Source organism: Phalaenopsis equestris, unplaced genomic scaffold, assembly GCF_001263595.1.
Source record: "Phalaenopsis equestris unplaced genomic scaffold, ASM126359v1 Scaffold000202, whole genome shotgun sequence".
NCBI classification, from domain to species: domain Eukaryota; kingdom Viridiplantae; phylum Streptophyta; class Magnoliopsida; order Asparagales; family Orchidaceae; genus Phalaenopsis; species Phalaenopsis equestris.
In genome coordinates, this window is record NW_018164644.1 from 3,295,755 (window position 1) to 3,322,256 (window position 26,502).

Sequence of the window (26,502 nt, forward strand, 5' to 3'; positions counted from 1 at the left end):
ATGTATCTACATGTTTAACACCTAAACTTCTTTTTTTACATTCCTACCACCCAAATCTTTCATAACATATTAAAAATATCACAATTCTAATTTTTAAAAAGTGAAAGTGGTGTTTATATAAAAATTGAAGTAAAGATGTCAAATATGCAAATACATATGAATTGAGTGGTATGTATGTAGAAATATCCATCCATCTTTACCTCATCTTATTTTATTTAGTGAGTTTTGACTGTGCACACCCAAAAAGGGTCTGCACTGATATCGAAGCAGCTCGGCAGCGTGGATCAAACACTAATAGTCATCAATTCAACCGGTCAAGATAACTCATAATGGACCGGCCGCCCTAAGGCCTGCTTATCGAAGACTTCACTAAGCCGGCTAAAAAACAAATAACTCTATGATATCATTATATTCTTCCAACATTCACCTCAAAGAATATCAACAGACTTACAAACCAGTCATTTAACCAAGAGTCGACCTATCATTGAACTCAGAGCCGATCGGGCAAAGATAGCATGATGTTTAGCTAAAATAGCCGACCTCCAGTTGAGTCGATCAACTCAATGATCCTTCTGTTGAAGGATCAAGAAATACATGAGATACAAAAATACAATAATATCTTGTAACCCCCATCCAATGACATGAGCATGTATGTAATTTTCTTCTTTTTGACATTTTATCTCCTACAAATAATGAGTCAAGTGAAGGTAAAAAGGATTTATGGCTTTTAAATCTCTACACATATTTTAGATGTAGAGTTCTCTCTTTCTCTTATGTTATCTTCATTTAGATATAGAACACGGGTCGCAGGGTTCTGGAAAACCGTAGTTTGCCGCCAATGGTTAGTATGTGAGTACTATTTTATTTCATTTGTCTCTATCTATTTTCACCTCTCTATTCCTTACCGTTCTGATACTTTGGTTTGCCTCACAGGACATATATGGATTCAACACTGCGTACCAAAAAATTTTTATTTGACACATTATATACAATTTGCCGGTGAATTCAAGCTTACATCGGTTAAAAAAATAACTAAAAATTTATTTTAAGAAAATCCATCGGCCATGAACAGATGGAGTGTTGAAAAGCGCTTCAATATTCTTAGCTCACTCGCTGCGGCAGCAAGACGCCAAGGCAAGGACTACGATAATGTATACTTTTTAAACGGAAGCATGAAGATATTGTTCATCAAATAAATACTTAAAAGATAAGGGCTATGCGGACAATTTTATTTTAGTTTATCATGATTATTAACTGTAAGAACACTCAAATTATTTAAATATTATTTAACTTTTTAAAAAATAATTGATTTTTTTTTAAAATTAAAAAGGATGAACGTATAGAGCATATTCTACATAAATATATTTTTTTTCGAATATGAATGCAACGGGTGATTTACCTTCTGAACTTATCAGGAGGGGCAATTTACACGCATTACACATAAATTATTAGAATTACATAGAAATCAAATAATTATTCCTCCTATAATGGTATATATATATATATATATATATCAACACGAATCTTAAAATGATCTAACGGCCCGCAGAGAAGATGACATAACGGTCCGGGACCAGTGAAGAGTTCATATTTATCTAGCTGACTCCTACAGGCGAAATGAAAAATATTCTTAAGACATACCAAACTCGACCACCCTCTTAAAGACTAATGACACAAAACATGCACGGATGAATCCGCTAACATTCCTAGATCAAGTTGGGCGAATGATGAAAACCTTCCGGATCTAAAGCAGTCAACTTGGGCCTCTTGATCCATTCTTCGACCAAATTCGTTTGGGAAAATGACCCAATCAGTCATTTCCTTAGATGTGTAACCGCTCGTCCCAAATATGGTCAGGTGTCATCTCGAGCTCCTGGTTCCATCTAGTCAGACATCATTTCAGGTTCTCAGGTCGATAATTATGTATTGACTAAAATACCCTAGCTCTACGTATTCGACTAGGGGTATAAAATGTAATTTTATAAGATTTTTATTGTTCATTATTAAACTATCTTTGCTCATTTTCTCTCTTTCACGCTCCATTCGTTAGGTGTGTCTCTTAGATAGTTTTGAAATCAACAAATAAAATAAAGGGAAGCGGGGAGTCTCAAAAAATTCTTATCAAACACTTGAAGTATGTTCGAAGATAATAAATTCATTTGATAGTCAAATGATCTAAAATATTGGTATGTTTATAGTCAAATTGAATGACTTTGACGTGAAAAATGTAACAAGCTCAATATCAATTAATTATGATGTCATTAAGGTGCTTCAATGTTGAAAGAATGAACTGTGATCAAAAGAGTCAACGTGGAACGTTGATGGAGTGTTTTAAGATTCTAATTAAATTTATTAAACTTTACCCAAAAATATTTTAAATAAACTCATTATTCGCGTGAAAGAGGGAGGGGGGAGAGAAGAATGAACTGAGAACTAGCATAACAGTCGAAGAATAGTGCAGAACTGGTGATTACTAATAATACGAATCATCTCCACCAGTTATTGTAGGCTTGTAGCCCAACAACATTGTTGTAGCATAACTATAACTATTGTATCTCAATTATAGTTGTTGTAGCTTAACTATGATAATCATATCCCAACTACGAATATTGTAGCCCAAGTATGTTTGTTTTAGCCTAATTAGAGTTATTGTAGCCCAAATACGATTGATGTTGTCTAACTACAGTGGTCATAGCTCAAAATTAAGCCCAACTACACTTGTTACAACACAACTAAGGTTGTTGCAACTTAATTATGATTGCTGCGATCCCACTATAACTATTGTAGTCCCAAATTTCTTTATATAGTTGTACTTGCCGAGCTATCTCATAGTAGTTGTAATTTTAATATTTTTTTAAAACTCATTTTCCACAGGTAAGGCGAAGAGTGGATTACTACACTTGTAACCACGTAATGGAATATTTTGACCAGGCAATGTACCATAATTTTTTTTCTTTTTTAGGATTTTTTTTTTCACATAAAAAATTGTTTGTTTCTAACACTTTCATCTATGTGTGTTTAGAAATTGCTCAAAGCTAAGATTTAAGATTTTTTTTACCATTGAAAATTTTCTAATGCACAACACTTTCAAAAAGAAAGCATCACATATCATAACATTTTAATCACCTGGTTATCCTAAGCTAATAACCTTTGAGGATTGTCTGATAAATATGTGATAATAATCAACATCATTCTAATCATAATCATCCACTTTTTAATTATAGTATGCCACTTCTTTATCATAATCAATATCTTTTTAATTCTAATTAGTTGGTTCCTTATTCTAGTTTGCCTTTTCTTTTTTAATCTCAGCCATCCTATTACAAAAGTCTAATTCTACTATGCCATTTTTGTTGAGATGAAATTCATTAGCAAGGTTCACAAGGTGTTAAATAATATAACATTTAAAAAATAAATATTAAGATAATAAAAAGAAAATTACTTTTTGGAATCAAATTCCTAGTTTTTTTTTATTTATAGTTTTTAGTTTATTTTGTTTATATTTTAATTTTAAATAAAATATGTTAAAACAAAAAAAAATGATCATTTTTTAAAACACTTGAAAATAATTTTAAGTATTTAAAAATATGTTAACTTTTTTTTATAAATTAAAATAAAAAATAAAATACTAAATAAATATATATTTAAAATAAAAACAAAATAAAAATAAAAATTAATCCCAAATAGAATTTATCAGTTTGTGTCTTCTATATAAAGCCCCCAGAAAATAATTCCATTCAAAGGAGTGTTGCCCTCAATATCCCTCCAGCCGCTCTGGCCGCTCTGCGCGCTCACAATGCTTCGACTACGATCCATATTGTCCCGCTGTACTGTCACCAACAGCTGCCCTGTTGCTTATACTGTTCGTTATCTTCACAGTAGCCGCCATTGGAGATGTCCCCCCCATACCTCGGCTCCCGAGGCCATGGCTATGCCGTGCCATTTCCGTCTCTTCTTCTGCAGAACTCTAATTGTTCAAACAGCCCCCAGTCTGGTGAGAATAGAGAAGCTCTCCAGTTCCGATTCAGGTAAAAGTTTAGCGATCATGATACGGGTGTTTTTGTCATTTTTTTTTTCGGGTTGGGTTGAGTGATATAACATCAGCTCATGGAGGACTGATTCGTAGGGATTGTGGATTTGAAGTTGGAGAGAGCCGAGGCCAAGAACGCGATCAGTAAGGAGATGCTGAAGGGATTGCAGAACGCGATAGTGGAGATTGATAGAGACTCGTCGGCTAAGGTCGTTCTTGTCAGCAGCTCTATTCCTAGGGTGTTCTGCGCTGGTGCTGATCTCAAGGTATTAGGATTCGCCTGTGTAGGTGATTTTTTATTGTTTGATGCTACGGAATAGCTTTCGTTATGGTTAGTATGATTGAGTGGAACGAATTCAACTATTGAGGCCTTGATCCAATTGATTGCTGTTAGGATATACTTGGAAAACTTTGGTTTGGAGGGTATTTAGGTCACTCTTGTATCGTTTTGTGAGGGAGATGGGGTGCAAGAAGCTTTATTCGTAGATTGGAAGAAATTTTTCATATGAAGATCCCAGTGGTAAGAACTTGTCCGGGGTTCTTGATTTTCCAATGTCCGTTTCTCAATTGATCTATTCAATGATTAGAGTAATCTCATAGTATTGCTTAGCTACATCTTTAGTTATGAGATTCGTCGCTTATGTTCTAGGAAAAGAAAATGATGCTGGCGTTTCTTAGAGTGAGTGCACCAAAGAGGAGTCAAAGTTGAGCATAGCACACTAATAGTGAATTCAAAATCTTAAGGACATAAGAGATGATAAACCACTTAATATTTCTCTATACCAATAAATTTGTTATTTATTCAATGTGAGATTAAACTTAAATAACCAATGCTCTCACATGCTTTATCAACCTTGAATTAGCCTGATATTTGTCCACATCTACAATCTCTCATCAATAAAAGCTTTTGAACGTCATCAAACATTGTGATCTAAGAATCCGTTTAATCACGTAGAGCTCTTATGGGATTCACTCATCCTTAAATCTTTCTCAATCATGGTAGACAACACCATAAACTCATGGATGTTATAAAATGCATAAATTACTCGATCTGACTAGCCTTCAACTTCGATGCCAACTCTTAGGGAGTGTGTATCAAAGGGGACTAAAGTACTCTCTTTGCAAGCTCCTTGATGTAAAGCACCTGGTGTTAGACATTTGCCTCTATGATGTAAAATGTTTAATTATTTTGTTAAATTATACACAACAATTTTATGAGATGAAGGGATAAATATATAATGATATGAAAGTATATATTGGTGTTGAAGAGATAAAATGGGTAATAGTGAAAATTTTATTAACTTTTTGTCATGGAAAGCAATAACTTATGCTTTTGTCTACTTGTTTAAACATGAAACATTTGGGCTTTCTTGGAACTTCTTTTGGACATTTTTTTTTGGCGAAGTTTTGTCATTTAGGTATTTTTAAGGGAAGCGGATGCATTGCTATAGTTTTTTAATAAAAAAAGGTAAGAGCATTGGCATTAAGGCCAAAATAAGTATTCAGAGTGCTTGGAACTAACTTTGGATTTGTGTTTCAACATTTATTTGGTAGAAAATGGACATCAACGAGTTCCTATTTAGGTCGGCATGCTTCACTGCAAGTGTTTTTATTTCATTTTTGGAAGTATGTCGCATCAAAGTCAAATCCAATGATATATATCTATTTATTTTGCAATAACTTACTTCTTGTGAACTCAATTTTTTTGTGTTTGTTTGGAATGGAATAAGTTTTATTTTTACTCGCTCACTTTAATGTATCATTACTTTATTATCATTAGTAAAAGTAATTTTCTAACTATCATCATGTCAATTAATTATTATTATTATTTTTATTAAATTGAATAAAATAAAATTTAAGTCGTCTTCATATTACTCAAGGTTAAAACTCACCTCTCAACCCTTTATAAATTATTATCAGGAGTTAAATTTTAGTTTCATGTAATTTCAGCAAGACTCACTTCTTAAGTGATCTTATTCATTTCAAAATGCTTATACTGAATAAATTAGCCCTTTATGAAACTCAATTTCATTAAAGGGAGAAGTTAGCTTCACTTCGGGAAATATGTAGTTCCAAAATTAAGGATTGTTTGGCTGAAAGTGGTTAAAAGTGATTCACAATTTTTAAAATCAACTTCACAAGAAGATATGAGTGAATTTCACTTATGAGGACTTGGAAGTTAGTTAATAATAATAATAATAATTGTCATAGTAGCAATAGCCATAATTGTAATAGTAGTGTCGTCATAATAGCAACAATAGTAGTATTAGCGACAATAATAATAGTAAGAGTATTAGAAGTACTAGCAGTAATGGTGGTAGTAATAGTGGTAGTCATAGTAGCAGTTGTAGTTGTAGTAGTAGTGGTCATAGTAATGGTAGCAGTAGTAATAGTCATAGTAGTGGGAGCAGCAGTAGTAGTGGTAGTCGTAGTAGCAGCAGTAGTGGTGGTAGTCGTAGTAGCAGCAGTAGTAATAGCAGTAATAGTGGTAGTCATAGTAGCAATAGTTGTAGTGGTGGTAGTCGTAGTAGCAGTCGTCATCGTAGTAGTAGTAGCAGTAACAATATTAATAGTAGTGGCAATAGTGGTAACAATTGTGGCTATGGTAGCATTCGTAATCGTAGTAGTAGGAGTAACAATCGTAGTAATAGTGGTAGTAGTAGTAACATAGTAGCAACAACAATAGGAGTACCAGTAGCGGTAACAGTAATAGTAGTAGTCGTAGTCGTAGTAGTGGTCGTGGTGATGGGGGTGGTGATAGCAGTCGTCGTCGTAGTCGTGGTAGCAGCAACAGCATAGCATTACCAGAAGAATGGATTAGAATTATACTGACAATGTTAATAAAATAGTATTATGTAATGATTAATTAGCAGGTCAAACCAATTCTAGAATTAGTTTCATTAGAAGCTAGCTATTGTGAATTAAATGAACACCTATGAATCATCTCGTCGAAACTCACTTCTGAAACTCTAAATTCTAACCACTTCAAAATATGCACATGAAAACCATTAGGCTCATAAGAGGACTCCAATATCCAATGCCTTCATTATTGATATTTTGCGTAGAGTAATAATAAAATAACATATATAAAAGATAAGTTTGGTTACTATATTAGTTTTTTTACAACAAAAATTGAATAATATATAATTATGGGATGAAGGTAAAAATGAAACTAAAGACAATCCAAACAAACACTCAAACCAAGTTTGCAGAAGGGCTCTTATTGCAAAACAAGAAACAAACACCATTGAAACACGATCCGATCAAGCACTTTGAAGCACAAATTTAACCACTTCTAGATGATTGTCTTAAAACATATTGGCCCTATTTGTGTAAAGATTATTGGGCTTGTTGTAACTCAGTAAATTTTTGAAAATGCGGTGCAGGATAGAGCATTCATGATCACAATTGTGTTGACTCGTGTTCCTGTCCTCTTGCGAGATCTTAGCCATAACTCAAACCAAGTTTGCAGAAGGGCTCTTATTGCAAAACAAGAAACAAACACCATTGAAGCACGATCCGATCAAGCACTTTGAAGCACAAATTTAACCACTTCTAGATGATTGTCTTAAAACATATTGGCCCTATTTGTGTAAAGATTATTGGGCTTGTTGTAACTCAATAAATTTTTGAAAATGCGGTGCAGGATAGAGCATTCATGATCACAATGGTGTTGACTCGTGTTCCTGTCCTCTTGCGAGATATTAGCCATAATATTATAAAAAGGCAGAGTGAAAAGGAGAAAGGAACACTTAGAAATTAACGTTTGTGCGCCCAAGAAGTTAAGCGGACTATTTCTTTTAGGTATTTTTTAAATACTTAATTGAATGGGGAGAGATCTACATTATTGTTGGCATGCTTGCACATAGAATTCTTCTGTGCCGAGTCTACCAAATTGAAATAGCTTTCTGTCATCTTGGATGCCTTCATTGTGCAGTGCAATGCATGGGAATCTGATTCCCAGGAAATTGAATTTCTTTGCTAGTAGTACTCCTTATGCTGAAGTGGAATCATAAAAATGGACATTTATGGTGCTACCTTATTTCTGTTCACTCTTAGAAAATAGGCAGTGTCTAGTCACTTACTTAGTAAACTATAGGTGAGATTAGAATGATTTTGCTTATGCCATTTCTTGATTCATTTTGTTGAATAAATTTATAATTCTTTCTGTTCCTTGCTCTGATAGTGGATAATTATTTTGAGTTTCAGTTGTACGATGGCTTCTTTCTTATTTTAACTTGGATAACAGCAGTAACAGCTTTTACCTCATTTATGATGACAACGCGAGAAACTATTCTATCTATGATTTAAATTTTTTAATGTCCTAGGAATTTTGTAACGTTTGGGCAAAGTTATGAACAAAATAACTTGTAGAATGAATTATCAAAGACTGAATCCTTTTAGTAATTGAGTTCTTACCATTTCATTTTGCAATATTATCATTTATTTCACCTAAATTAGAACAATTTGAGCTCTAAACCATATTGTCGAGCTTTTTTGGTGATGTCTTAGCTTGTTTTAACTAATTGGAAACCTCAACACTCCAGCTGGCTGATAATTTCATGGCTTAAGTTTTGATGACAGGAGCGCAGACTGATGAATACTTCAGAAGTTGAGCATTTTGTTAACTCTCTGCGTTCAACGTTCTCTTCTCTAGAGGTTTTATGCTCACTCTATATGCCTCACGCTAGCTATAGATTTATTTCTTCCGTTTTTTGGTCTGTGCTATTTATAATTTTATTCGTTCAAGTGGACTGCTCACAATTTGCTCGACTTCTTGTTGACCTGCTGAAAAACTTAACAACTTGTTTGTGGTTCAAATTAGTTTCTATGGTCATTGATCAGATTTATGAGCAAGTTCTACTGTTATGTTTTCATGCTGGAGTGTACGAGGGCCTACTTTCTGAGGGCATTATTAGCTTTCATTTTGTTGCCCGTGGTTTATCACATGTAGTGAAGACATCAAACAAAAAACACATAGAGACGAAAGGAAATAATACGGTTACAATTTTCTGTATTCCAAAGATACTCTCCTCCTTACAACTGATCCTATTTAGCTAATTCAAGTATGAGAATTAAACTCAATAAGAAGTGGTAAAAGACACTAAACAAATAATTTGTGTTAAGCTAGGAAAACGATATAAAGCTCAAAGACTAGGCTCAATGATTGATCCGCCGCAATGAACCTGACCCGACACGGGTGACTACACCATATTATCCTCCACTTCTAAGGAACTCATATGGAGTTCTTGAATTGATCCTCTATCTAGTCGGTTAAATTCATTGATGTATGATATATTAAAAGTTGAAGAGATATTGGATTTTGGTCGAAGAGCAATAACTTAAGTGTGTCGTTAATTTTCTTAGTAATGGAAATAGCCTCAGCTTGCTTGGTTTCAGTTTTTGAGTAAATGCCCACTGGGAACTATGGTTGTAATCGAATCAAGTCGAATCGAGTCAGATATGCTACAGATTGAACTTGACTTGGTCGAATCATAAGCTGTTCATATTCAATTTAAATTTGAGCTAAGCTTTCATATATATGTTCATATTTGGCTTGCTTAAATTTTTTAATGATCATACTTGATTTGTACTTGGTTTGTTTGCTTTAATTGACCAAGCTAAAAATTCAAATGAGTATTAAAATTTTCATATGAAATAAAAATTTAATTTGTGCTTGATCTCACTTATAAACTAATAAATAAGTTAAAAATTTGATTGATTTTTAATCAGGTTATTAACGAATGATTTTACAAATTTAGATAAATAAACAATTGAATAAATTTTAAATTAGCATCTAATTATTTTGTAATAATTAAATAAAATAATATATGAGTTCTAAGATAGCTTTATTGCAATCAATTAGCATAAATAAATACTAACAAACTAGTTCATTAAAATAAAAATAAGAATAAATTGTATTAAATTTATTTACATATTGTTATTAAATTATAATATATTATTAATAAATATATAATTAAATAAGTTCTAGTTAATCAATATTTCCCTAACTAATATATTATATAAATATAGAACATTTAACATATAACTTGTTAAACGAAAAATGAGCTTTTTCATGAATAATAACAAATGAGTTCAACTTTGTTCAAGTTTGGTTTAATTAACCTTTTAGTTAAAATAAAAAAAAAATGCTCAAACTTGTTAATTTATTAATTTGGAACACAAATGATGGATTATTAATTGAGTCGTGTTCAAGCTGTTCATCAAATGCATTAGTTAATTTACAGCCCTACTGGGTGTTGCGTTAAAAAATTACAAAATAATTAATATTATTAATTAGATTTACAACCCTAAATATGATACCAAAATTCTCAATTTCAAAGCTAAAATATTAGGGTTGACATCGAGTTTAAATGCCGAGATCCCCAAATATTTATTAGAAATCGGCACTAGGTGAAAATAGATGTGAAATGAAATTTAAAGGACAAAGATCTCTTTTGGTCAAAATCCTTAAAGTTCAACTAAAAAGACTTCAAGATTTGCAAGCCTCGTTGATTCAGGTTGGAAGGATGCAAGTTCTATCATAGTTCATGTCGGGTCAAAAATGTCGGACTCAACAAGCCCAAATATGGTTAAGTCACTGACAACTCGTTTCACTCAACAAGCCATAAAAATGACCGTAATGAAGGAGAAAGTTTAACTTAACAACCCATAGAAACGGCCGCAGTAGGAAAGCTCCTACCTTGTTAGTCTGATGAGAGGAATTGTCTAGTTCACAAGCTCATCCAATTTGATAAGTCAAGTCTTCTAAATTGAGAAGACTTTTTCGAAAAGTTAATAGATAAAGAAAATCCACAAGTCTATAAACTGAAATTTTATAAGTTGAAGAAGCACAAGTTCATTATAGTCCAAGTCTAGGACTCAAACGGGTCAAAAAGGTCGGGCTCAACTAGCTCAAATATGGCCGAGTCGCTGATAGCTTTCTTCACTCAATAAACCATAAAAATGGCCTGACTGAAGAAGCACTCATTTGCTAGCTCGATGGCAAAGACTATCAAATCCCAAGCCTATTCAACTTGAGAAGTCCAAGTGGACTAGATTATGGAATTTTTCTTGTTCAATTCCATAAACAAATCACTTTCTTTGAATGTTTTGAATCTTCGTTTCTGGCCAGCCTATTGTTTATAGGAATTAGAACTACTTGAAAGCTTATTCTTCACATTTTAATGTATGGAATTAATTCAGTATCTACATTCCCTGCAGGTTTGCTGTGTGGTTTTGGAATAACATATACATCCACTGTATGATTAGGGGCTTTAGTATAAATGAAATTGAATAGCGGCTTATCGGTTGATCGATTAACCATAGAATTATAAGCAAATTCAGCTTGGCTAAGCACTTCATCCCATTGTTTTGGTTGTTCTCCCACCAAGCACCGAATCATACTTGTAATGTACGATTTATGACCTCCAGTCGGTCTTAGGGTGATAGATGGAACTGATACGGAGTTCATGTGTAATCTCTTCATAACTCTCTCCAGAAACAGCCGATGGACTTAACATCTCGATCGGAAGTGAGGCTCTGAGGAGTCCCGTGTAAATGGACAATATCTCTAAAGAATATTTGGGCTACATTAAAAGCATCAAATATTTTTTTTCAAGCTACAAAATGCAGCATCTTTGAAACATGATATACTACGTCCATTACAGAATCATATACCCTTTTGGTTTTGGGAAGTCCCAACTTGAAGCCCAAACTCAAATTTTCCCAAATGGTTAATGGAATAGTTAGTGGTGTATAAAGGCCTGTGTTTTGACTATTTCTTTTGTAAGTTTGTCAAGTAGAACACCGCCCAACATAACGACATACATTTTATAAATCTGACCAGCTAAATTCATTCAATCAATGCAAAGTTTTAAATGAATAAAGTTGTACATGCAAAAAATTACATGTAGCATACGCTTGATAAGATGAATCTCAATGGATCTATTTCTGCAGATGTAGATTAAGACGATTCATGTAAAAGAATTCTAAGGAGCCACACAACATTGATTCTACATATTTTAATGTGATTACTTTAAAAGAAAATTTTAGCCAGATTTACATTAATAAGAAAACCATATTTGAAAAAGGCTTCTTTTATTTGTTTAGAATTTTTTTAATTTTTAGTAAATGAAAATAACATTTTATTTAAAAGGTTAACTCATATTTATCTAATGTTTAATAATGGATGTTTAAGTCACAAGGAGAATTGAAATTTCTTCCAAAAGTATAACTTACCTAAGTTATCTCAATTGAATCTACACCATAAGAAAAAAAAAATTGCAAATTATCTAAATAAATATAAGAAAAATGATAGAAATGGAAATATTCACCATATTTTTTAAGAGAGAGACAAGTGGCTAGGGAGAATATGCGGTGGTGTGAGGGAGAAGAGCTAGCGATGGCGGATGGGAGAACAGGCGACAACAGTTCAATGGAGAAGAGGAGGTATTGCAATGGAGAATAGGCACAAGAGAGGAACTTGGGGGAGGGGCAGGGAGTGGGGGTGGGAACCCCATTGGAAAGGAAGGTTATTGGTGTGAGCATTTATCAACAAAAATTCCATTGCAAATCTGCCAATATTTTAAATTTTTTTTTGTAATGACGACGCATGTACTACAATGATTCCTAGGGTAAAGTAATTTGGAGCATAACTGAATAACTTTTTTATGAATGAAAAACCTAAGATTTGGGATGTTAGAATAGAACCCAAGGTAATTCTTTTTTATGCAAAGAGGGGTATAAATACTCATTACAGGTTCTACTAGTAAGGAAACAAATAAAAACATAATAAAGGGAAAAATGAAAGTAAATAAAAAGTAAATCAAAACAAGAAATCTGCATATTAATCTTCTAATATACTAATACTCCCCCTCAATTTAAGTATATATATCAGTCATATTCAACTTGGATTTAAAATCATTGAACAGTGGTCATGGAAGGTTTTTTGTGAGAATATCTATTGGTTGACCACTAGATAACACAAACGGCACACAAATTTCCTAGGACTCGACTTTTTTCTTAATTAAGTGACGGTCAATCTCAACATGCTTGGTTCGATCATACCGGACCAGGTTGTGAGCAATGCTAATGACAGTCTTGTTATCACAGAACAACTGTAGAGGAGCGAAAACTGTCATACATCATTCGTGGAGCATGCGTAACCAGAGAGCTTCACAAATTCTCATGGACATAGACCGAAATTCTGTTTTCGTACTGCTCTAAGCAAGTACAGATTGCTTCTTGTTTTTCCACGTGACCAAATTTTCCCACACAAATGAGCAGTACCCTGAGGTAGATCATCGATCATGAACGAATCTAGCCAAATTTGCGTCTTTGTAAACGACAATAGAACAGGAAGTGTGAAAGGAAAAAAATTAAACATGAGCCCGGTGTGCCTTTTGAATAGTGGAGAATCTGGTGGATAGCTTGGAGGTGGTGCTCATAGGGATCATGCATTAATCGACTGACTATCCTAATTGCGTGGCATATGTCGGGGCGTGTATGGTTAAGATAGTTGAGTTTCCCCACAAGACGTTGGTAGTGAGTCTTGTTTACAGGAACTGCATTGGGAACATCCAAAAGTTTTTCATTGGGATCCATCGGGACAGCAATTGGTTTGCATAGAAGAAGATTATTTTCTGTCAAAAGTTCAATCATATATTTTCGTTGAGGCAGGCATATAGTCTGAGATGACCAAACAATTTACATGCCTAAGAAGTACCGGAGATATCCCAAATCCTTCATTTCAAAGGAAGCAACAAGAATGTCTTTCAAAGACTCTAATGCCGGTAGATCATTACCTGTGAGAAATATATCGTCTACATAGACAATAAGGATAGCTACTTGGCCACTGGAGGAATGTTGAAAGAAGAGTGGTCCGATTGAGCCTGAGTGAATTCATGACTTACCATCATCTTTGTGAATTTCCCAAACCATGCCCTTGGTGTGAGGGAGAAGAGCTAGCGATGGCGGATGGGAGAACAGGCGACAACAGTTCAATGGAGAAGAGGAGGTATTGCAATGGAGAATAGGCACAAGAGAGGAACTTGGGGGAGGGGCAGGGAGTGGGGGTGGGAACCCCATTGGAAAGGAAGGTTATTGGTGTGAGCATTTATCAACAAAAATTCCATTGCAAATCTGCCAATATTTTAAATTTTTTTTTGTAATGACGACGCATGTACTACAATGATTCCTAGGGTAAAGTAATTTGGAGCATAACTGAATAACTTTTTTATGAATGAAAAACCTAAGATTTGGGATGTTAGAATATAACCCAAGGTAATTCTTTTTTATGCAGAGAGGGGTATAAATACTCATTACAGGTTCTACTAGTAAGGAAACAAATAAAAACATAATAAAGGGAAAAATGAAAGTAAATAAAAAGTAAATCAAAACAAGAAATCTGCATATTAATCTTCTAATATACTAATACTCCCCCTCAATTTAAGTATATATATCAGTCATATTCAACTTGGATTTAAAATCATTGAACAGTGGTCATGGAAGGTTTTTTGTGAGAATATCTATTAGTTGACCACTAGATAACACAAACGGCACACAAATTTCCTAGGACTCGACTTTTTCCTTAATTAAGTGACGGTCAATCTCAACATGCTTGGTTCGATCATACCGGACCAGGTTGTGAGCAATGCTAATGACAGTCTTGTTATCACAGAACAACTGTAGAGGAGCGAAAACTGTCATACATCATTCGTGGAGCATGCGTAACCAGAGAGCTTCACAAATTCTCATGGACATGGACCGAAATTCTGCTTTCGTACTGCTCTAAGCAAGTACAGATTGCTTCTTGTTTTTCCACGTGACCAAATTTTCCCACACAAATGAGCAGTACCCTGAGGTAGATCATCGATCATGAACGGATCTAGCCAAATCTGCGTCTTTGTAAACGACAATAGAACAGGAAGTGTGAAAGGAAAAAAATTAAACATGAGCCCGGTGTGCCTTTTGAATAGTGGAGAATCTGGTGGATAGCTTGGAGGTGGTGCTCATAGGGATCATGCATTAATCGACTGACTATCCTAATTGCGTGGCATATGTCGGGGCGTGTATGGTTAAGATAGTGAACACCGCCCAACATAACGACATACATTTTATAAATCTGACCAGCTAAATTCATTCAATCAATGCAAAGTTTTAAATGAATAAAGTTGTACATGCAAAAAATTACATGTAGCATACGCTTGATAAGATGAATCTCAATGGATCTATTTCTGCAGATGTAGATTAAGACGATTCATGTAAAAGAATTCTAAGGAGCCACACAACATTGATTCTACATATTTTAATGTGATTACTTTAAAAGAAAATTTTAGCCAGATTTACATTAATAAGAAAACCATATTTGAAAAAGGCTTCTTTTATTTGTTTAGAATTTTTTTAATTTTTAGTAAATGAAAATAACATTTTATTTAAAAGGTTAACTCATATTTATCTAATGTTTAATAATGGATGTTTAAGTCACAAGGAGAATTGAAATTTCTTCCAAAAGTATAACTTACCTAAGTTATCTCAATTGAATCTACACCATAAGAAAAAAAAAATTGCAAATTATCTAAATAAATATAAGAAAAATGATAGAAATGGAAATATTCACCATATTTTTTAAGAGAGAGACAAGTGGCTAGGGAGAATATGCGGTGGTGTGAGGGAGAAGAGCTAGCGATGGCGGATGGGAGAACAGGCGACAACAGCTCAATGGAGAAGAGGAGGTATTGCAATGGAGAATAGGCACAAGAGAGGAACTTGGGGGAGGGGCAGGGAGTGGGGGTGGGAACCCCATTGGAAAGGAAGGTTATTGGTGTGAGCATTTATCAACAAAAATTCCATTGCAAATCTGCCAATATTTTAAATTTTTTTTTGTAATGACGACGCATGTACTACAATGATTCCTAGGGTAAAGTAATTTGGAGCATAACTGAATAACTTTTTTATGAATGAAAAACCTAAGATTTGGGATGTTAGAATATAACCCAAGGTAATTCTTTTTTATGCAGAGAGGGGTATAAATACTCATTACAGGTTCTACTAGTAAGGAAACAAATAAAAACATAATAAAGGGAAAAATGAAAGTAAATAAAAAGTAAATCAAAACAAGAAATCTGCATATTAATCTTCTAATATACTAATACTCCCCCTCAATTTAAGTATATATATCAGTCATATTCAACTTGGATTTAAAATCATTGAACAGTGGTCATGGAAGGTTTTTTGTGAGAATATCTATTAGTTGACCACTAGATAACACAAACGGCACACAAATTTCCTAGGACTCGACTTTTTCCTTAATTAAGTGACGGTCAATCTCAACATGCTTGGTTCGATCATACCGGACCAGGTTGTGAGCAATGCTAATGACAGTCTTGTTATCACAGAACAACTGTAGAGGAGCGAAAACTGTCATACATCATTCGTGGAGCATGCGTAACCAGAGAGCTTCACAAATTCTCATGGACATGGACCGAAATTCTGCTTTCGTACTGCTCTAAGCAAGTACAGATTGCTTCTTGTTTTTCCACGTGACCAAATTTTCCCACACAAATGAGCAGTACCCTGAGGTAGATCATCGATCATGAACGGATCTAGCCAAATCTGCGTCTTTGTAAACGACAATAGAACAGGAAGTGTGAAAGGAAAAAAATTAAACATGAGCCCGGTGTGCCTTTTGAATAGTGGAGAATCTGGTGGATAGCTTGGAGGTGGTGCTCATAGGGATCATGCATTAATCGACTGACTATCCTAATTGCGTGGCATATGTCGGGGCGTGTATGGTTAAGATAGTTGAGTTTCCCCACAAGACGTTGGTAGTGAGTCTTGTTTACAGGAACTGCATTGGGAACATCCAAAAGTTTTTCATTGGGATCCATCGGGACAGCAATTGGTTTGCATAGAAGAAGATTATTTTCTGTCAAAAGTTCAATCATATATTTTCGTTGAGGCAGGCATATAGTCTGAGATGACCAAACAATTTACATGCCTAAGAAGTACCGGAGATATCCCAAATCCTTCATTTCAAAGGAAGCAACAAGAATGTCTTTCAAAGACTCTAATGCTGGTAGATCATTACCTGTGAGAACAATATCGTCTACATAGACAATAAGGATAGCTACTTGGCCACTGGAGGAATGTCGAAAGAAGAGTGGTCCGATTGAGCCTGAGTGAATTCATGACTTACCATATTCTTTGTGAATTTCCCAAACCATGCCCTTGGTGATTGCTTCAATTGATAAAGAGATTTTCACAATCTACATACTTGCCCCTGGGAGGCAGTGGAGTCAAATCCTGGAGGAAGAGCCATGTATACCTCCTCTGTAAGATCGCTTTGTAAGAATGCCGTTCAAGAACACATTCTTGACATCAAGCTGGAATAAGGGTCAATCCAGATTCATTGCAAGGGATAAGAGGACTTGAATGGTGTTTAATTTAGCAACTGGAGCAAATGTCTCCTCATAGTCAACTCCGTAGGTCTGTGAGTACCCTTTGACGACTAACCGTGTCTTGTTACGTTCAAAAGATCCATCAGAATTAAAATTGATGCTAAAAATCCATCAGCCTTCCATTGCTTTCTTGCCCGGAGGAAGATCAACAATGTCCGAAGTATGATTCCGCTGAAGGGCGTTCATCTACTCCACGACGGGAGCTTTCCAGGTTGGGTTTGCTAAGGCAACCTCAATAGTAAATGGAAGCTGTGATTAATCAGGGTCGTAGAAAATGCTCTATAGGTTGGTGATAATCAGGAGCAACCTCAATAGCGGTTAGTGAGCTCTAGAGTAGATGTAGTAGAACGAGTGTGCCGAGTGTAGAAACAACAAGTGGGAGGATGTGCTGGTGGAACAAAAGGGATAAAGGACTCCTTGGTGGCAGGAGAATTGGGTGAAGCCAAAGGGACAAAGGGTTCCTCGATGTTAGTTGACGTGAGGGGAATATCCATAGGAGTTGGATAAGGAACAATGTGCAAGGATTCTAGCTCCTCATTGGAGGCCAAGTTCAGGAAGTATGGAACACTAAAAAAAATACATCAGCACTCACATAGATCTTATTTGTGGTAGGGTTAAGACACTGATACTCTTTTTTAGTGACAGAGTATTCGAGAAAGACAATTTATGGACCTAGGATCAAGTTTAATCCGATTTGGGACTGTGCTCTGAACAAAGGATGTGCGCCCAAAAACTTTGGGATCTAAAGTGGAGAACACCCGATTGTTAGGAAAATACGATCTCGAGATGGATAAAGGTGTACAGAAGTTGTGAAATTTTGGGGGAACTTTATTGATGAGATAAGTGGCGGTAAAAATGACATCATTCTAGAAACGTTTTAGAACATTAGAGTGAAACATAATTGAGCTAGTAACGTCAGGGAGATATCGGTTTTTTCTCTCGGCCACCCCATTTTGTTGCGTGTCGGTATATGAATGTAAAAAATGCTCGTTGTTTCGCGAACAACTCATGTTCGATTAGTTCGTTAAGTAAACGAGTCGAACACGAACAATTTTTTTAAGCTCGAAGTATAAGCGAACCGAACACAAACAACGCTTTGTTCACTCGTGTTCGGCTCATTTAGCTCGAAGTCAAAAAATCATATAATTATTTATATAATATATTATTATATATATTTATATCTAAGTTAAATCATAACAGCTCGTGTGGTAATGTGATTACGTGTCTTCTTTTACATAGATTTGGTCCGGATCGAATCCAACACTCAACATCTATTTTTTTTGAATTAATTTTAACGAGTCAATTTCGAGCCGAACAGGAGCCGAACATGGACAAAAATATTTAAAACGAGCTGAATACGAACACACTATTCACGAGCCAATTTCAAATACGAGCCGATTTCGAACTAGAGCAATTTCGAACGAGCTAAACACAAGCCAGGTCTGAGCTCGCTTAAGCTCGGCTTGTTTGCAGCCTTATATATGAGCTATGATGGAGGATGCCTTATAAAAAAATTCTCTTAATATATTGTTAAAAAATTCACGACGATTAACGATCTGAAGGACTTGAATAGAAATTTTGAATTGGGTCAAAATGAAGGTATGAAAGTTTTGAAAGTGACAACTTCTTCTGATTTATCTTTTAAAATATAGACCAATGTCACCCGATTGTGGTCATCAATTAAAGTAAGGAACCACCATTTATTGGTGTAGTTTGGAGTGTGAGAGGATCCCCATAAGTGATTGTGAATAATAGAGAAAGGAGTGAAAAGTGTGTAATTGTGGGGTGGATAAGGAACACGATGTTTTAGCTAACTGACAGGTTTCACATTTGAAATTAGAAGGATTTTCATCGTTAAAAATCACCATATACAATTGTTTTAGATATTGGAAATTAGGATGACTCAAATGACAGTGTAACAACATAATAGGACATTCAGTGAACTAAGATAAGCTGCAATTACTAGTTGGAGTGTCCTTGTTCTTTGTGTTTTTCTCTTGGAAGAAGTGAGCCCGCTAACCCGTTTAGCAGTTCCAATCATCCTCCCCAAACGACGTTCCTAAAAGACAGACATCAGAAAAAAATGAGCATCACAATCAATGCCATATTCCATTCTTACGTATTGTTATGTGCTCTTGTCCATCTAATGGCTCCCTGTTTTTAAGGGCCCACCTTCAAATAATTTTGATTGGGATACTCTTAATTTTTGCAATATGTTGAACTGAAATGCTTTATTGTTCGCAGGCTCTATCTGTTCCTACTATTGCTGTTATTGAAGGAGCAGCATTGGGTGGTGGGCTAGAAATGGCTCTTTCGTGTGATCTTCGAATATGCGGTACAATTACTTTTATCCAATTTCACATATAATTTTATTTTCTGGGGCCAGAATTCACATATTCTTGTAATTGCAATACTTGAATAAACATTGGTTATATTTCCACATCAGGGGAGGATGCTGTATTTTGCATGCCGGAAACTGGACTTGCAATAATTCCCGGGTAAGCTTCCATTTGGGCCATATATTAGAAAACATTTTTGCAACCTCAATTCATTGCTTAAGTGAGCATATTGATTAAGATAGAACAAAAGCCATAAATAGTCTCTTGACTATCTACAAGTGATCAATTTAGTCTTTGAGTTTTAAAGTACTCCATTTTAGTCTCAAACTATTAAAAATTGATCCAAATTAGTTGATACGTTGAATTTCATGGTTGCAGTTAACACCAACCATTAACTTAGAGGATAGTTTAGGAATAAGAATTTTAAATGAAATTTTATTTTCATTATTTCTCTATTTTCATATGAAATAAAATATTTAAAATATTTTTCTATTATGTAAGGTATTTTATAGTTACTCTATAACTATTTCTACTCTAGGCTTATATTGATTCTATTGATAAAGTAGATTCCTTAAGGATGGATGGCTCTATTTGGTTATTCATGAAATAAAGGTTTACCCTTATTCATAAATTTAAATAATTAGTATTGTGCAAATAAGGTTCCTGAGAGATTACAAATCATCATGTGCAAAGATTCATAGAAGCTATAGAAGTAAACATGAATGATTTATGATAGCTAATTTCTGCAGCCTTCAAGGAAGAAAGCATTGGAATAGCAAGTTGCCTTTCATTTATTTCTTTTGCAAACATAATCATCATCCTGATGTTTGGTCTCCTTTTGGTTTTACTATTTAGGCTTTGATTATTTTCTGTAGCCATGCTTAAAAAATTTTGCCTACATTATTTTATTGATATTTCTGCTTTTCTTTCAAGGTATCTAACACTTCTTTGTGTTGCCTGTCTTTCAAGTAGTATGAGCATATTGTTTAAATTATTCCATAATTTCTTATATATTGTTAAACACCCATATTGCTATCGATTGTCATGTTGGATCCCAATATAGTGATATTAGATCTAAATTGTTTTTATAGGTGGCACCAAAATTTTTCCGCAAAAATAGACGAAGCTAAGGAGAAAAAAGAGGGGGGGGGGGTGTGGGGGGTGGGGGGAGTAATATAGAGAGTGAAACTTAGATATTTCACTAAATTGGAAGAAATTGCAGGATTGATGTGGCTGACTCTGAGGGTCTGTTTGGCGCAGCTGTTGATTATTTATAATCTGCTGATAAGTAATCTGCTGATAAGTGATAAGTAGATTATTCTGATAATCTGCAAATTATCAGAATAAGCTGGCTTGCTGTTTGGGGGAGCTTATTGATAATTGTTGTTGGATAAATGACCATTATGTCTCTGTTTGGTGAAACTGTTTATAACAGAACTGTATGTAATCATTTAATTTTTTTATAAACTATTAACTTATTAGCTAATAAATTTTGATTAATCAATTATTAATTACATAAATGAAGAATTTCTTAAAAATTTATTAAATAACTTAAAATTTTGATATATTTTTATTTATTAATCAAATATTAAGTAATTACATACGAATTTATCTATTATAATTAAATTGATGATATACAAATTAATTATAGATTCTTAAATTAATTATAATTAAAATTTTGATATAATTAATTATAGATTTTTAAAATTATGATATAATTAATTATGATATATAAAATTATTTTCTCAAAACTTCCCATCTTTGCCCCAAACCCTCGCTTATGTCACTCCCCCTCCCAGTTTCGCCCAAAACAATCGCCTTCGTGAACGAACCTTCACATACAGTCTCCATTAGAGCGAGTTGGGAAGGCAACGACGGGATCGCGATTTACAGTGACTATCGGAACTACCGTCTCTCTCCTTCCGATCCGCTCCTACCAGAAACCAGAAACCAGAAACCATCGAGCATCGAGGAAGGTAATTCTGTTTGCGCCATTCAGGAAACCAAAACTTTCTCTTCGCTTGGTGAAAGGGCCACCCCATGCCCAAGAGACTAAGGAATCAGCGAGGGCGAGGGCGAGGGGGTACTGGAGAAATTTTTCATGCTAACACGGGAAGCAGATGCAGGACGCGGCTCCTTCCTCGCTTCGCCTTCTATTAAGGAAATCTCGTAAGTGCGTCCGAGCGGCAGCAATAATCTACACCGAACGTATTTTTCAAACACCTGTACGATGTTTTCATACCGCCACTGCACTCCAATAAGCGGCCCCAAACGGGCTCTGAGGCTCACCCTTTTGCACCTCAAATTGTAGGTTTGGATCAAAGCATAGGGCCACAAGGAATATGCTTTAGTACAATTGAAATTATATATTAAAGCTTAACAATGTACTTGTAGTAAAATTAATGAGTATTTTTCACTTCTAGCCGATCAAAGTGCATAGAAAACCCATGGCGATTTTTAAGTATGAGGCTTGTTAAGTTCATTTAGGGTTACAAGTAGCTTTAGATGATTAGTGAATTCAATTGATTTGTTCAATGGACGAGTTAAACCTTTTTTGTTGGAAGGCTTTAATTGTCAAGTTTAATTGACAACTTGAACTCTTTTTTGGATACTTCAATTGACAAGTTTAATGGACTAGTTAAACTCTTCTTTAAATAACTTCAATTTGATGGCATAAATTGACGAATTCAATGGAGAAATTGAACTCTTCCTTGGGCAACTTCAATCTTCAGCCTTATTGTGTGAGTTAAATTCTTACTTACACAACTTTAATTTTTGGTGTGCTCATTGGACAGGTTGAACTCTTCTTTGAACAACTTCAATGGATGAGTTTGGATCATTTGACGGCTTGGACTAGTTGAGGGTCTGATATTGGAACAAGTTGGAACTTAGTAGAAACTCAAAAGCAAACTTTTATTAACATAGAAATAGTGCTACAACACGACACAACTGGAAAGTACAATACAAAGATACTAAGCTCCTGCTAAGGCCGGAAGAGAGGACTCGGGACAGTGGTGGCGTTAGCGAAGTAGTACGGGGACGAGGAAGGGTTGGAGGCAGCGGGGTAGGTTAGAACAGGGGATTTAGAAGGAGGGGTGGTGGCTGATTTGATGTTTGGAGGAGTGGGGCGATAGGAAAAGTGGTGGGAAAAGCATGGGAAGGTGTTGGGTGCTGGTGGGGGTGACCCGGACATCAAGGAGGGCTGCCTGGAGTGGCCGACAGAATGCAGGTTGGTGGCTGGAGAGCTGGACAGAAAGCTACGGCGGCTGGGGAAGGGAGAATAGGGTGCTGGTAGGTGGATGGGAGGGCCGGAAGTGGGCGGTAGTGCGCAGGGAGGATGTGTTGGGGGTGGCTGGCGGCTAGGGAGATGGGAACGGGAGGATTGGAGAAGGGATTTGAGGAAGACACGCACCGTCTCTGAGTAGGATACAGCCGGAGCACTGCCACCTCCTCGAATAGAGCCCTAGAATAGGGAGAGCAACTTCACACATGAATCTGGAATCTAAAAACAACAAAAATTGAACCCTATAATCAGAAAATGACAATTTATATACTCCTATTAGAGAAGAAAAGAAAAGAAATAAGGAAGTAAGCTCCCACACAAAAGGAAGGAGGTGTGGGTGCAAGAATAGCCATTAAAATCTTTCCATATGGAGTAGAGCACATAAGGAAGGGGATAGGAGGGGCGATAGTCCTACCTCGTATAGAATTGTGAGAACTCCGACTCGGTCCACTAGACCAGTTGATTCTGCAGTAGTTATTGCTAGCTGGCTGAACTGGCTGGCCTATGTAGTGCCCGCGTCAGGATCTTTTATTTAAGGCAGCTTATTTTGAGTTGAGTTCGGGGTCTCTAGCTACCGCAAGTCTATAAGATGAGTTTAGGGTTGCATCTTAACTTGATTAACCTAACAAAAATGTTCATGGCTTTACAAGTCATGTAATTTTATTTTGTATAGCCTTTAATGGCATATTTTGCTAACCTCTCCATCTGCCACCCACTCATAGAGCTGGCGGAACCCAACGTCTTCCTAGGATTGTTGGAAGATCCTTAGCGAAAGAACTTATATACACTGCTCGGAGATTTGGTGGACGGGAAGCTTTGACTATGGGTTAGTATTGCTAGCTATTTCACCATTTCCTCCATTTATGAACGAAAAAAGTGTTAAAATAGGCCCCCTAATATGGACTGAAATAATCCTCATGAAAGACTATTTTAGACTCATGAATGACTATTTTAGCCTTAACTTAAAAAATATGTGGACTACGTTGGGGCTAAAATTGCCCCCATATAAGTAGTCAGGGACTATTTTTGCACTTCACTCTTCTTTGAACGGTCAAAACAAGCAATTTCTTTAGCCATATACGTCTTATTCTGCTGCAGGCCTTGCGAATTACTGCGTTCAAGCGGGAGAAGCCTATTCCAAGGCTCTTCAAATTGCCAGAGACATAAATGAAAAGGTCAGCTATATCAGAGCATAAATTTTTGTTTAAAAGGTATCTTGATAAAAAATTGATCAGGGTGAATTTTATAGCCTTTTAAGATGAGTGCAGGTTATGAATTATCACTCAAAATTCAATGGGTCATTTACATACATACCTCACAATTCTGATGTATTTAAATATCTAACATCCAAACTCTAATGTTTGCATGCATAGCACTGCATTCTTTATTATCACATAAAAAATGCCACCATCACCTACTTTTAAAAGGTAAATACACATTTTTATGCATAGGTTTCTCTCACCATTTTACAAATGTAAATATAAAAGAATTGTGCATTATATATGTAAATTTTCCAAATTTAATTTATATCGCATTCATCTCCAAAAAAATACAAATATTTTGAAACCCATCCCACACCATTTTTTTCGTTGGGGCATTTACATATCTTGTTTATTTACATATCTAACACCTAAACAGTCATATTTACATGCATACCACTCAAATCTTTAATTTCACATCAAGAAAAACACCTCTATACTCCATCAGTCTTCTTAAACGTGAAATACAGTTTATTTATGCATAACAAAGATGTTATGAGTGTAAATATCAAACTTTGCATGGTAGATATGTTAATATATGAGAATTGTGAAGCATTTATGTAAATTTTCCTTCTTTGAGTGTAAGTAAACAGAAGTTTGGTGCAGGGTCCACTGGCTATAAAGATGGCTAAAAAGGCTATTGATGAAGGAATGCTACAGGGGGATTTATCTTCAGCAATGTCAGTTGAGAGAGAATGCTATGAGAAGCTTCTTTACTCGCAGGATCGCCTTGAAGGATTAGCAGCATTTGCTGAAAAGCGAAAACCTATATATGCTGGCAAATAATAAGGTAATTACTCTTCACCTGAAGTGCTTCTTTTTCCAGATTTACATTTTTCATTCAGGACACTCAATTCTTGTCTATTTACATATCTAACACCTAAACATTCATATTTACACGCATACCACTCGAATATTTAACATCACATCAAAAATATCATTATCACCATCTTTTTTAGTGAAAATATTTTTTCGTCCATGGATTTATGGTGGAAGTGTAAATATCAAGCTTTGGGGGTGAAATATATAAATACATAAAAATTGTGTGGTAAGTATGTAAATTTTGCTTTTCACGATTTATATTTAAATGACTCTGAAAAGAAGTGTTAATTTGTCTTCGAATCTGTCGTTTTAAATTGTGCTAAGCCTATATTGGGATAGATATTTATGTTCATTCTTATACAAAATAGTGCTCGCATGTTAATGCAAATTGTTTTCCTAAATTTTACTTTTTACATTTATACCATCCAAATCTTTCATATTTAATAAAAAATAATCGCCATTTAAACTTTTAAATACATCTTTTATGCATAGATAAGGTGTCATATATATATATATATGTTAAAAATGAACTTTAGGTGTTAGATATGAAAATAAAGAGGAATTAAGTGATATGTATGTAAATCTTCCTAAAATCAAACAAAATAAGCTCTGAATTAGAAATAATACCGGACTTACCTTCATTATGTTGAAGTCTGAGTTGGATATGTAAATACAGAGGAATTGAGTGGTTTTTCTGTAAATCTTCCTTAATTTTGATCTTAAATTTAAAGGTCTTAAATGTTGAGTATATTTAAAAGAAAATTTTATAATTTTAAGATTTAAAAAAAAATTGCATTTTCTCTGCGTCAAAATGTAAGTACTGTTATATTATCCGATCAGATTCACAAGCTACTGGTGCTACCTAATGAAATCAAGTGCATTATTTCTTTGGGGCAATTACTTGCATAGCACCTGAAACATTGCTAATTCAGATTCCAAATTCTCACTGAAAAGTCAAAATTCATCATAAAATTTTGACCTTTATTTTTTAATTTTATCAAATTGTCAATGATTTGATTGTCTCGCAAATATATCTGTGGTTAATAAAAAATATCACCAGATGTTAGATTTTGTAAATACTAAATTTTGAGTGCTATGTATGTAATTATCCCTATTTCTTATCTATAATCTGTCAAAACCCCATTTTTTTACTCTTTATTTGAAGACAATGCTTCACTTTTTAATTTCCCCATGTTTTTTATAACACCATGTTTTTCAGGACCCTGTAAACCCTACGAGATCAGACTCAAGGGAGATTAGAGGTACAGATAAATGAGTTCATTCACTCATCTCATTCTTAAAAATAAAT

At 34.9% G+C, this 26,502-nt stretch overlaps 1 protein-coding gene across 2 annotated transcripts; it reads left to right on the forward strand.

Moving 5' to 3' along the window:
* The first annotated feature begins 3,752 nt into the window (after nt 1-3,752).
* Nucleotides 3,753-26,502, forward strand: LOC110022739 (probable enoyl-CoA hydratase 2, mitochondrial). 2 transcript variants are annotated; one of them, XM_020721814.1, is made up of 9 exons: nt 3,753-4,028; nt 4,127-4,296; nt 8,615-8,689; nt 19,735-19,825; nt 19,937-19,988; nt 23,835-23,938; nt 24,211-24,287; nt 24,978-25,161; nt 26,413-26,502. In XM_020721814.1, the coding sequence occupies exons 1-8, from the start codon at nt 3,797-3,799 to the stop codon at nt 25,155-25,157; spliced, it is 981 nt and encodes a 326-aa protein (XP_020577473.1). In that variant the 5' UTR covers nt 3,753-3,796; the 3' UTR covers nt 25,158-25,161; nt 26,413-26,502. The 2 variants fall into 2 exon arrangements, with proteins under 2 accessions (XP_020577473.1, XP_020577474.1); XM_020721815.1 differs by lacking the exon at nt 8,615-8,689.